At 39.7% G+C, this 13,176-nt stretch overlaps 1 protein-coding gene across 1 annotated transcript in view; it reads right to left on the bottom strand.

The window, feature by feature from the left end:
* The window catches only part of rbfox1 (RNA binding fox-1 homolog 1), a 100,696-nt gene that overhangs the window by 4,944 nt on the left and 82,576 nt on the right, over nucleotides 1–13,176 (bottom strand). Inside the window, exon 11 of the mRNA XM_067570434.1 lies at nucleotides 6,767–6,842. Within this exon, the coding sequence (XP_067426535.1) occupies nucleotides 6,767–6,842 (76 nt within the window). The remainder of the gene's footprint in view (nucleotides 1–6,766; nucleotides 6,843–13,176) is intronic.

Raw genomic sequence — 13,176 nt, 5'->3', positions numbered from 1 at the left:
TTGCTACATCTATCACCACTGTTGTTTGTCGATCAACATGTTGTCTGGTTGGTTAGCCATCACCAGCTTGTCAGTCTGGATCTGGAAGGCCCACAGGATCTTAGCTTGGTCATTCTCAACCACCTTAGGAGGTGTCTTCCATTCTGACCTTGGGACTTCCAGCCCATACTCAGTGCAGATGTTCCTGTACACTATGCCAGCCACTTGGTTATGGCATTCCATGTACGTTGTTCCTGCCTGCATCTTACACCCTACTATTATGTGCTGAACTGTCTCAGGAGCACCTTTGCATAGCCTGCACCTGGGGTCCTGTCTGGTGCGGTAGATCCCTGCCTCTATTGATCTTGTACTAAGTGCCTGTTCTTGTGCTGCCATGATTGGTGCTTCTGTGCTGTCCTTCAGCCCAGCCTTTTCCAGCCACTGGTAGGATTTCTAGATATCAGCCACTTCTTCTACTTGTCGGTGGTACATGCCGTGTAGGGGGTTGTCCCTCCATGATGATTCCTTCTCCTCCTCTGCATCATCGGGTTTCTGCTGCTTGAGGTATTCACTTAGCAGTTCATCTTTGGGGGCCATCTTCCTGATGTATTCCTGGATCTTGGCTGTTTTGTCCTGGACAGTGGCTCTGACGCTCACCAGTCCTTGGCCTCCCTTGTTCTGCTTAGTGTACAGTCTCAGGGTGCTGGACTTGGGATGAAACCCTCCATGCATTGTGAGGAGCTTCTTTGTCTTGATATCAGTGGCCTCTATCTCCTCCTTTGGCCAGCTTATTATACCAGCGGGGTATCTTGTTCTTCCCATCCAGCCGACTTTTCAGGACCTGCCTTACTCTCCCTCATGGTTCCCATTTGCCTGCAGGATCCCAAGGTATTTGTAGCTGTCCTGAACATCTGCAATGCTGCCTTCTGGTAGTTCAACCCCCTTGGTTCTGATCATCTTCCCTCTCTTGAATACCATCCGACCACACTTATCTAGTCTGAATGACATTCCGATGTCGTTGCTCTAGATCCTGGTGAGGTGGATCAGTGAGTCACTGTCACGCTCATTCCTGGCATACAGCTTGATGTCATCCATGTAGAGGAGGTGACTGATGGTTGTTTCACTACTGTATACATATATGTATGTCAATGTCATCATAACTATTAACCATAGTTTTTGTTTGTTGCAGTGGCATATGGTGGCAGGAGGAATGAAGCACTTTTAAAATGCGGTGTGGCACTTTTAACATTATCTATTGTTTTATTGTATTAATATTTAACTAAGACTTTGAATGCTATTTGACGCTAGTACTTTTCTATTGTTGGCAAACATGCATTATACAATTTGTTAATTACACAGTAGCCTGATTTTGATTCAGTTTGGAGGTTGGTGTTTGCGACTAATCAGTGTGTTTCGACAATCTTTCCCTCCAGTCCGCCCAGCACTCTTACTCATTTCTTCCCGCCCTCGCCTCCTCCCTGTGGCTGCAGCACCACAAGGGATTTAATTATCAAAATGACTAATTATTTCATTACCAGGGAGTGTGGGGTGAGGTGGTATCCACCAAATTAGAAATGTAATAACTAACATGGACTGGGCTGCCAAGGCATGAAGACATTCATCACCTTTTACAGGCAGGATTAATGTGGCATTTGGACTGCCGTTAGCAGCACAGACAAATTCAATTAAGTTTAAGTGAGGAGATGTCAGCGCTGCAGAAAAGCTCATGCACAGTGACTGAAGAGGTTGGAGTGGGGGAGGGGGGCAGTATGGAGGAGATGAAGGAAGAGTATGTGGAGATTGTGAAGTGCAGTTGGTCAAATTTAATTTATGGGTGTGAGTAGCAATGCACTGGTTTCCACTGTATGACCTAAAAGACTAATTTCCAAAATAAAATTACTCTAGGGTAGGTCTATTCAATGGATACTTCCTTTCTAATCTTCTTTACCTATGTCAAAGACAAAATGGCAGCCAAATATATTTTTTTCTAATTCCTTTATTTATAATGCTGATTGATGTCACACTTACTGAGCTATCTTTTAAGGTGTTTAAGTTGGCATTCTATAGTCCTGCACATGATGAAAGTACCATTTTCAAAGATTTTTCAAGAAATACACAATGACAAAACTAATTATAGCTGGCACAAATGTTTAAATGTAATGTATGATTGGATTTTGTTTTGTCTGTATTAATACAATACTCACATAACCTAGGTACTTTGAAAGACTTATTGGTTGCTGTAATCACTCCTCCTGTCCATACTGGCTGTGAAGTGATCGCTTCCTAAAGTCTCTCAACTGTAAAAGATGGAGCATAAAATCCATAGTCCTCTTTAAAAGCTTAATATGAAGCTCCAGTAGTGTGAGTTAGACAAATCAAGTGGGTGACTTTGCCTCTCTTTGTGTTTCCATGGACAATGTTTTCTTGCTGAGCCATAGCAGATATTCTTAGGTATGGATGGTTTGGTTGGGTTTTGACAGTCAGCTCTATTTATATTAGGATCCAGTTTGCAGTTGATAAAATTATACTTTTGTCTGTTCTCTGGTCAATATGCTCTCTGTAAGCCAGTGTCTGTACTCAGGTAAAGATCATTTGTGAGGAAAAAGAAACACCACTGGGTTACATTACTCAACCAGCACACGTTTGTTGTGTTTTAGTTTGTTCAACAAGACCAAGGAAGTGGTGACTCTTCTATACAGAAATGATCTAGTTGATTGTGTCACATCAAAGTCAGGTTTGGGGAGCTAGCTTGGAGCAAGTAGCTTGTGAAAAGTAAGTGCAGTTAGTGGGCTACACCTGTTTTTACAATGTGTGAAATAAATTTCATAACTTATGCTGCTCACTACTTTTTGTGGTTATAACCAAATGTTGTGAATATGAGTTACGCTGCCACTCAAAACTGTTTCTTCTTACTTTGTACTTGAAAATGTTGAGCTAAATTGACTTAGATGCAATACTGAATTCAGATTCCATGAGATGCTATGGAACTCCAACACTAATGGATGGATTAAAAAACGGGTCACCCCAGAGACAGGCCCAGAAGCCCAATATGTCATTCCTTTTTGGTAAGTCAAAGACCTCAGTCAAAAATAGATATGTCTTGATCACATTGTTCTGTTTCTGATCCAAATCAACGTTCTCATAATCTTAATCTGCCAAAAGAAAGTCTAATCCAACATTCATTTTAATTATATTTGTATGTATTGCTTCTGCTGTTTTTGACAGTGGACTAACTCTTCTTTAAAGAAATAAGATCTGTTGTTGTATCTGTTTTGCCAAATCCAAAATGAGGACTGTGTGTTGTCTCACACTGTTATATGTTTTAATTGTGACCTGCCTAAGGGACTGCAGATTAAAATTAGCTATAAACTAACTCTGGTACAGTACTTCAAATGGTAACATTTATGTTTAACACTGTACATGGTCCCAATAAATATGTACATAAATAAATCTATTACAGTGGAGTAGCACCAGGGAAGGGATTACTTCATAGCTAGTATGGAGGAATGATTACAGCGACACTCTTTCAATGTACATATGAGATGTACATTGAAAGATGTACATCTTTTACATTAAGACAGACTTGAAAGGATCTGAACTTATCCTTTAGTGATGAGTAGATGCCAATGTCATGCTAATTGTCATGCTAATTGGTCAAAAAGCTTGAAGTGATGTGGTTTTTACTTTAAGCCCATATTATAGAATCTCCTATCTTACTTTTGTGTGTAAATACAAATAAAGATCTGGTCTCTTAAACCAGCCTTATTGGGAGTCAGGGGAACATTTGACAGCATAAGCACAAAGGCGTAAACATGCAAAGTATCTTAGGTCCACATTAACAAAAAATGTGATAATGCAGTGCATCTCAAACCCACATTACTAGCAAAGAGCAAATAAAATACTTCCCTAGTCTCCTTGAACAATTATTTGTATTTGTATTTAAATAAAAGTGGAAATAGGCATAAAAATCATGTTTTTGTATTCATTACACTTTTAATTTTAGAATATTAAAGTGTTAAAATAAGTGCTTTTGAATAAACTATCTTACGAAGGAGGTCCCCACTCGGCACGTGCAGAGAGCCCAGTATTTGTATTTGTATCTATATTTGTTGAGGCAGCAAAATTATTTGTATTTGTATTTGTATTTGAATAAAAGTGGAAAGAGGTTTAAAAATCCTGTTTTTGTTTTTATTACTTTTATAATGCTTTTCATTTTAGAAAATTAATGTGTTACAATAAGTGTTCATGAATAAACTACCTTGTGAAGGAGGTCCCCACACTGGGTCTCGAACTGGAGTCTCCCAGATCATAGATGACTGTGCTGACCACTGAGCTAAAACTTTCCTCATCGCCTCATTGCAGACAGACCTCTACCTTTTTATACACCCACAACACAGAGACAGCACACTGTGTAACATGTAGGGGGAAACTTCAAAGGTGATTATTGCTTTGCACTTTTGATTTATTGCCTACTTTTTGCAACCTAACTGTGGAAAGGAGAAGGGGACTAACAGATTATGGAGAGTCCTTGGGAGCACTTTGCATGTGTCAGTAGCTCAGCTTTATGTCTGGCGAACACCCCCAACTCCGGGAGTGATGTCCAAATTAGTAAATGTGCATCATGTAGCAGGTGGATATAACTCCCCTAGTTGACACCTGCTGAGAGATGTAACATCAGAGAAGAGGAAAGACAGTGAGGCAACCAATCTGCATGCTGGTATTTGACATGTTTTTTTTTCTTCCCAAAAACAAATAATTTTAAAAATATTTGTATGAAATAAATGCTCATAAAAAAAACACTATTTGTGCTTTGCCAAATAACGTATTTGGATTCAGCACCACCCCTAATTTAAAAGCTGCACTAGGCAGTGTCACACCTTGGTGACCTCAAGTGGAAGACTGGGATAGCTGATGGATTTTTGAGAGAATCTGGAGTGGTGACATCTATGAACCAAATCCCATTTTTAGGATCTGCAGGAGATGAAGGTGGTAAAGAGGTACATCTTAGTTTTGGATGCAGCACTCAGTCATTGCTGCTTGGTTAACATGTTCCTTAAGTTTAGATTTGTCATATATCATGTCTCATGCTGCTCACCTCAATTTTAGGATGTAACGACAAGTTGTAAATATCGATTAGGCTGCCATTCAATGCAGTGACTACAGATCTTTTTGTTTAAGTTGTCTTTAAAACTAATTAGATTCAGTAATGCGGTTGAGAAGATTCAGATTTGATAAGCCAATTATATGATATACTGTATTCAAATTCCATAAAATGCAATCATATCCCAATGCTAATGGATGAATTAACAAAATGAGCAAACTGGGCACAGACCAATGGGTTTTTCTTTTTAGAAACTCAGAAAGCTCAGTGAAGAGTATTGCAGTGTGCTCCAAGGGTGTGCTCCAATTATCGGGATATCACACTACCCAGCAAAGGAGGCTGGGTAGTGTGGTATCCTAGCCCGTACCAGAGTGCTGTAAAGGAGACTCTAACCTATTGTTTCAGGGAAGAAGCTATGTGGATTCCATTCTAGTCATGGACCAGTGGACCAGCTCTTTACTCCTTTAAGGATACTAAAGGGTTCATGAGAGTTTGCTCATTCGGTCTACATGTGCTTTGTAGACTTAGAGTAGGGTGTGCCCCTGTGTCTCTGCTTTGAGAGTATGGGCTGCCAGGGCCATTGCTATGTGCCATCTGGGCCTTGTATAATAGGAGTGAGCGCTGTGTCCATATTCTAAGCAAAAAGTAAAACATGATCCCTGTGGGGCATGCGTTCTGCCAGGGTTGAATCTTCTCATTGATTCTGTTTGTGATTTTCATGGACAGATTCGCAAGGCACAGCTGGGGAATGGAAAAGGTGACTTCAGGATTGGATCTCTTCTTTTTGTAGATGATATAACTCTTTCAGTGTCAGGGTCCATCCTTCACAAGTGAGGATAGGTTGGTACACAAGGTTGACTAGCAGGTTGGTGTGGCATCAGCAGTAATGTGAAAGCTGTACTGGTCTGCTATAGTGAAGACTGAGTTGAACCAGAAGGCAAAACTTTCAACGTACTGGTATATTTACATTTGAACGCTCACCTGTGGTCATGATTTTCCTTGCAGAGTGGCCTGGCTCATTGTAAAGGACAGGGAAGGAGCTCTAAGTACAAGTGCTGCTCCATTTGCATTGAAATTAGTCAGTTGAGGTGATTTAGATATGTGATGAAGACTCCCGGATGCCCTCTCCCTTTAGAGGTTTTCCAGGCACATCCAGCTGGGTGGATGATTGACCCACCCCGAACAAAACTCAATGGAGGCCGTACTCTCCACTTGGTCAGTTCCAACGTACTCTAAGTATGTTAAGCCCTACGGTGCCTACAGGGTCAAAGTGAAGTGTCAGATAGTACTGTGTTAGGGGAAGATATTGAGTTAATTATGAAAATATGTTGGTTACCACGGTATGACTTGATAGGGCTACCCTTACTGTGATAATATGAAAGGCCTGCTTTATAATGTTTTAATATGGATATGGTCACCTAAACTCAGCTACTAGAGTTAATTATCAGGGTTATGTTACCATTGCCCTCGTTAACAATACAAAATGTGATAATTGGTCAGTTAGCCTTAATTATTCTTACTCCTCTCCTGTCTGTGCACCTAGTGCAGCTCTAATAAATGTAAATATGAATAGAAGACATGACATGCACAGCAAAAGAGCAGCTCAAGTTCAACATGTATTTTGGGGACACACTTTGATGATACAGGACGAAAAACAGCGACATGTGGCAGGCATGATAGTCTTACCATGGCACCAACGCTGTATGTGGCTGCTGGAGTGAGTGTGTGGTTGTAGGGGTCGGCAGCATATACTCGTCCGTAACTGTAGAAACACACAAGATAACAAAAGATGATTAGGTCAAATTACATCCTCGCATTTCCATGCATGGCTCAATACTGAGTCCACATTTTCAAAACACACTGTCAACTTTACCAACAAACTGCTGGGCACAGTAGTTCATTTGACATTCAAAAGCAAAGCCTTCCAGCACACACTAACACAATAACTCATGTCAATCAGAACACAGAGATAAAAACACTAACAACAGGCAACACATGATTATCTTTTTATGGCAGTCTGTGAAGTGAAATCCCTTTTTTATTGTGTATAAGTTGTTTTTTAATTGTTGACAGTGTTAGAAATGTGTATATTATGTAAACAAACTTTTAATGGACTTTATTTCTGACAGTTTGTCTTTTTTTTGGCTGGTCTGCAACAGCAGGGCCAGCCCCAGATGCGAATGTCTGCCTAACTGGCTGAGCGATGAAATGACACTATTGGTCGGCCGAAGGTGGCTGAAGCTAAGTATCCCAGAATGCATTTTGCACAAACCAGCAGTGATGGTGGAGATTGAGCTGTTGTAATGTTCGCTGTAGGACTGTTAATATGTCTTCTTTTAATATTTTTAAGGTGAGAAAGTAACCATTTAGATTCCCAATATGTGGTCAGTTTAGCCAAATAACACCTATTTGTATATTTGCTCTGATGTTTTGGGGTCTGTTTCAGAGCCACTGGCCGGGTGAGACCAGCCGGTCATCTCAGCAGCTAGCAGCCTGACTCCTGAGATGATCAGCTGGTCAACATGTTGTCATCCCGGTGAGAACATGATCCGATGAACTGATCTGGGGGGGTGTTCCATCAAGCTGGCTAATGGGATAGCCTGGCTTATTTACGGTACGGTCTTGACCTGCTCTATGTGAAAAGTGCCTTGAGATGACTTCTGTTGTGATATGGCGCTATATAAATAAAGATTGATTGATTATTTCAATAAGCCTCGCTAATTTAAGTGACAGTTCCGTTCCATCTCTGCGGCTTATATGAGTCCCAGCTCAGTAACCATGGTAACACTTTTTTATATATGGTCCAGCCATATACAAAGTTTTGACCTAGTCTTGTTTAGTGTGGGGTTGGCTGAATATAGATGTATTTCAACATTACACATTTGTAGAAAGTGCTGCAGATCCACAGAGTTTTGTTTGTCTGAGTGAAAAAAGTATTCAGGTAATTTGAAGGCTATAGTTATTGAATGCTTTTGAGAAAACAATACAAATGTTCCACAGTTTGGTCCATAATTGTTGCTGTTGTGTTGACTCTGTAGATAGCTTACACCTTATTTGAACAAAGACAATTCAATATTGAACTATATCAATGAAAAGACATTAGGATAAATATAAAATTCATAATGATAGTGCCAAAGTCACCAAGAATGATTATCTAACACTGAAGCTCTGCAGAGATGTTTTGTCTTTTTGGCCAGCACATACTTGTATACTGTATAGTTAATTTGCTCATCAGAGGCTTATGGTTAACAGTCTAAATTAGATACTAACTGATAATTACAAGAAACTTAGTCAAAATGATGACTTTCTGAATCAATATCTGGAAATATTAGTAATTGAAAATTACTGAAAAATTATGAGATTCTAATTGTGGGGTATTAAGGAATACTTATTACATGAGTTAAATTTTAGACTTTTAAAGTTAAAATTGGGAAATATATGTGATAACTTTGAGAAAAAGCCAAAATTATGACACTGTTAGTAAAAATTCTGACTACCTCAAAATGATGAGATACTGTATAGTCATGATAGTTTACAGTCTTTATGACTTTCTGTATCATAATTTTGATTTTGTATCTCAAAAATGTGACCTACCATCAGTATTATATTTTTGTCAATTGTAATAATTGTTCAATTAATTTTTTGGTGGAAGAGGAAAGCCCATTAAAGGTTGAAATCAAAAGGGGTCATTCTCCCACAGAGAGTCAGCCAGTTATATTGGAACTTTTTTCTTTGTGTGCATGCATGTGTGTGTGCATGAATATGAGTGTGAATGCATGTACAAGTGTGCTTTTTGGTCTGTCGGAGAAATATTGAACTCATTAGAAATTACAACATTATTATCCACTGCAACCTTGAGATATGTTTGGACCAGTGTTGAGTGGACCAATATTTTATTCACCGTTTTGTGTCCACTTCCTGTATAGAGACCCTTTCAATGTTACTATGTCAATGATTGTGATAAAATAGTCAAGGAAACACTAAGGGAAAATTAACCAAGAATAACAGTTCACACAGAACAGAGAAAGACATAACAACCACAAAACACAATAAAAATAGAACAATCAAGTAATAGGGAGCAAATAAGTTTTCTATTTTCAACCAGAAATAGATGGCACCAGTGTTTATTCCTAGTGAGCAGCCATGGTGTGGCCAACCAGTCCACCCCTCATCCCTTCCTCCCTTCTCTGTCCTAGCCCATTCATGATAAGGACCAATCAGGGGCCAGGGCCTGTGCCCATAATTGAGCTGATTTGCATAGCAGCCCAGTGGTTGAAGCGATTAGAAGTTAATCCCGATTAGTTTTGGACATTGCTATTCACCATGCAGCCCTCTCAACACCCACACTCAGTTCAGCACCGCATTTGACCTATCTTATCTCACAGTGCAGAGCCTAACATCATCAGTGTGTGTGTGTGTGTGTGTGTGTGTGTGTGTGAGTGTGTTTGTGTGTGTGTGTGACAGTGCATATGTGAGAGAGTGTGTGGTAAGCTGAAACTACAACACTCATTCAAATGCAATTTGAGTCAAATGCATTTTAAAATGACCCTGAGGTGAAAAGATAAACAGGGAAACAACATTTTCAACAGCTCTACAAAATGGTTGGGAGCTTGGTCAGATGCACATGGTTTTGGGATAGAGAGAAAATTTAGAAAGAAAGATTTCCAAAAATAAACATATATTTTCTTTCAACCATTTAAAGTACATAACATGTTTCATGACCTTAAAATTTAATTTTCCTTGATAATTTACAGAATAATACCCTATATTTTCATTTTGGAGGAATTTCCCTGTTAGACAAGCAGAACATGTTGGGACTTGAAGGGTCCAGCTCAACACTTTGATGGTTCATGATTAAATCACCAAACAATTACAATTCATCCTGAAGGGGAACATGCCGGGCTGTTGGGACACTTTGTACAGACGGTGAAAGGATTACATGATTGGCTTTCCTCTTTGCTAGCCATGCTGGCAATTTATAGCATATAACTCCCTCTTAAATCCACAAACTGTGGATTTTTACAGTACCTACCAACACCAATACTTGTGTTGTGATTAAACAAGCAAGATACACCTTGTTAATAAGTAAGCTTTAGAGGTGTTGGTAGGTTTTGAACTTTGGATAGAGCTAGGCTAGCTGTTACCCCCTGCTTGCAGTCTTTATACTAAGCTACGCTAACCACCTTCTGACTTCACTCCATACATAACACACAGACATGAGTTTAATACCAATTATCTCATCTCACTCTCAGCAGATAGAGTTAAGGCAAAATGAACAGGGTTGACAGGGCTACTACTTGTATTTCATGTCTCCATGTCTCTCCAGCTATCTCACTTTATTCTCTCGACTAGCTAAAGAGGTGTTAAGATATCTGGATTGACCAGGAAGAAAGCCAAATGTTTTCAAAGATAAGATTCACAACACTGTCAGCACTTGTTTTGGGTGGAAGTCTTTGAGGTGAGGTGTGTATGTGTTGGTATAAGTGCCTGTCTTTTTAAAGGTCAAGATAAAAGGTTGGTAGGAGCATTCTTTTTAATGAAATCAAGACATCCAAATACATGACTTAAAGATATTACATAATGTGTTAAAATGCAGTGAGTACCTAATTCTCAAATTCCTGGAAAAGCTTCTGCTGTGGAAAAGGGCTAAAAAGTTGATGCTTGTTCATGTGCATGTGTACAGTAATTTGTGAATGCTCATAATTTGCTTGCATGAGCATATCTGCATGAGTGACTGCACTGCATTTGCATTGGTTTGTATGCTACATGAGGCAGACTGGCTCTGGTCAGGGCTCATGAAAGCAGCTGTTGTTACTTCCCCTCTGTCACCCTCATGGCTTGAACATGACCCACATGGTGCCAGTGTGGCCCTGCACAGATGGTCACATCAAGGCTACAGAGGTACATAAGCAAGCCCTCAATGCCACCGCAGACCTCGGTGAAACATACAAACGGCCCTCTTGTAAGCTCTTGCTCAGGGCTCATTTAAACCTGCCTTAATTGATTTCTTGTGCCATTTGAGGACAGCAGAACACAATGAAAACACTGATATATTATCACCTCATGAAGTTCTGTTGAATATGTTAGTAAACAATTGCCCAGTGACGCATCTAGCAAACACAGGGTAACATTATCATCCCGTTGGAGTCAAGGTTGTGTCCACATGATGACTGCAAGTCCCTCTCATATTACACAGTCATTTGATCCATACTTTAAAAAGGCCTCTGTCCTCTGTCATTGTTTCTGTATATGACATACATTTTAATCAGATATGTGTTATATAAATGTTCTTGCCACTTTCTCTACCATCATCTTTTAGCAACAAATTGAATGACCTAATTAATTCTAATAATACCAGACTGCTGTATTTTATTTTATTAGTGTTGTATTCTGTTTCCATTGTTTGTTTGTTTATTTATTTATTTATATACCAAAACAGTGTTTTTTCATTTGTTGCCTCAGGGCAATATTGTGCAATTAGACCACTCTTGTGAGGGCAATATCATGTGTGGAGATATGCTGGGATGAATAGTTATCACTATAGTCATTTAGTTTACTATCTACTGTGGATGTGGATGCCAGAATCAGGTTTGAGACACAGGTACGAGGTCAGGGGTCAGTCAGTAGAGTAATGGTAAATGGTAAATGGCTGCTTATATTGCACTTTTATCTAAAGCACTTTACAATGTTTCTGCTGATAACTTTCTGCCCATTTACACACACACTCACACACTGATGGCGGCAAGCTACCACTCATGGTGATGGCACAACCATTATGAGCAATTTGGGGTTCAGTATCTTGACCAAAGACACTTCGACATGCAGACAGGAGGAGTTGGGGATCAAACTACTGACCTTCTTAGTGGACGACCGATTCTATCTCCTGCAGCCCTGAGTAACGTGTGTGTGTGTGTGTGTGTGTGTGTGTGTGTGTGTGTGTGTACAAGTGATAATGAGACTGAGTCTGTGGATGAAGATGTTGATGATGTACCAGAGGATAATGTTCCATGCATACCCCGGTGGAGAACAACCCATGATGCCAACACACACACTCGCACAAATACCTACACACACAGGCTAACCCCTCCACAGACACACATTTGTTCGATGTTTTGACATTAAAGCTTCATATTGTGATTTATTGAAACCATTTGTGATTGATGTTTGTCAGAATGATTGTTTTCTCCTTATTCCACTTATCGAATGTACTATAGAAACCCTTGGGGCCCTATCTTACGCCCGGCGCAGAGCGGTGCTAAGCACAGCGCAAGTCTCTTTGCTATTTTAAGACCGCTGCAGTTGTCATTTTCCCGTCCAGCGCCCATGTTGTTAAAATAGCAATGACACTTGTGCCCATCAGCGCGCCCATGGGCGTGTTGGTCTAAAAGTAAGGTGTGGTCAGGCGCATTGTTGGCGCATTGCTATCTTGAGGCAGCAGAGAGTGAATGTGCTATTGACCAACAAAAACCTGGTCTAAAGTCAATGGCGCAGTGTTTCACTGTTATTTTAAGGGTGCATTATCAGGACAGTAATGTGCGCCTACACAGGCAGGTTCACAACAAACACTCTGCTTGTTACACACACAGGACGCGCAGCAGCGCACAAACATGTAAAAGGTAACAAATAAAAGGATTACAATGTGAAAGATTATTATTGTGTATATTAATATATTTAAAAAAATACATATCATAATGCTTAGTCATAATATTTATCAGAATTAAGTAATCGCAGTAACAACAATGGATCGGACACATCGACTTTCCTGCTGCATCAATACATGATGACATGAGGAACACATGAGGGAAGAAATGAGGTGAAAACAATGATTAAACTAACGAAGGAAATAAATCTGCACAGCTTCTAGCTGCTGCCAGCTCTTGGAGAGCTGATCAAGTCCTGATAACTGTGTTGATGATTCTTTACATGATTAAAATTAATGATTTAATTTTTGAACAATATTTAACAAATATTCTTTAACATTTTTGAGATTACAGTGATCAGGTTTCCATACTTTCAGCAATTAAAACCCCGCTGATTTGACCTGCCACTCCATGACTGAACAAACCGATTTTAAAGAAACCAAAGCTGTAATTTAA

This window comes from Thunnus thynnus, chromosome 17, assembly GCF_963924715.1.
Source record: "Thunnus thynnus chromosome 17, fThuThy2.1, whole genome shotgun sequence".
Taxonomy (NCBI): domain Eukaryota; kingdom Metazoa; phylum Chordata; class Actinopteri; order Scombriformes; family Scombridae; genus Thunnus; species Thunnus thynnus.
This window is presented reverse-complemented; position numbering and strand designations above follow the sequence as displayed.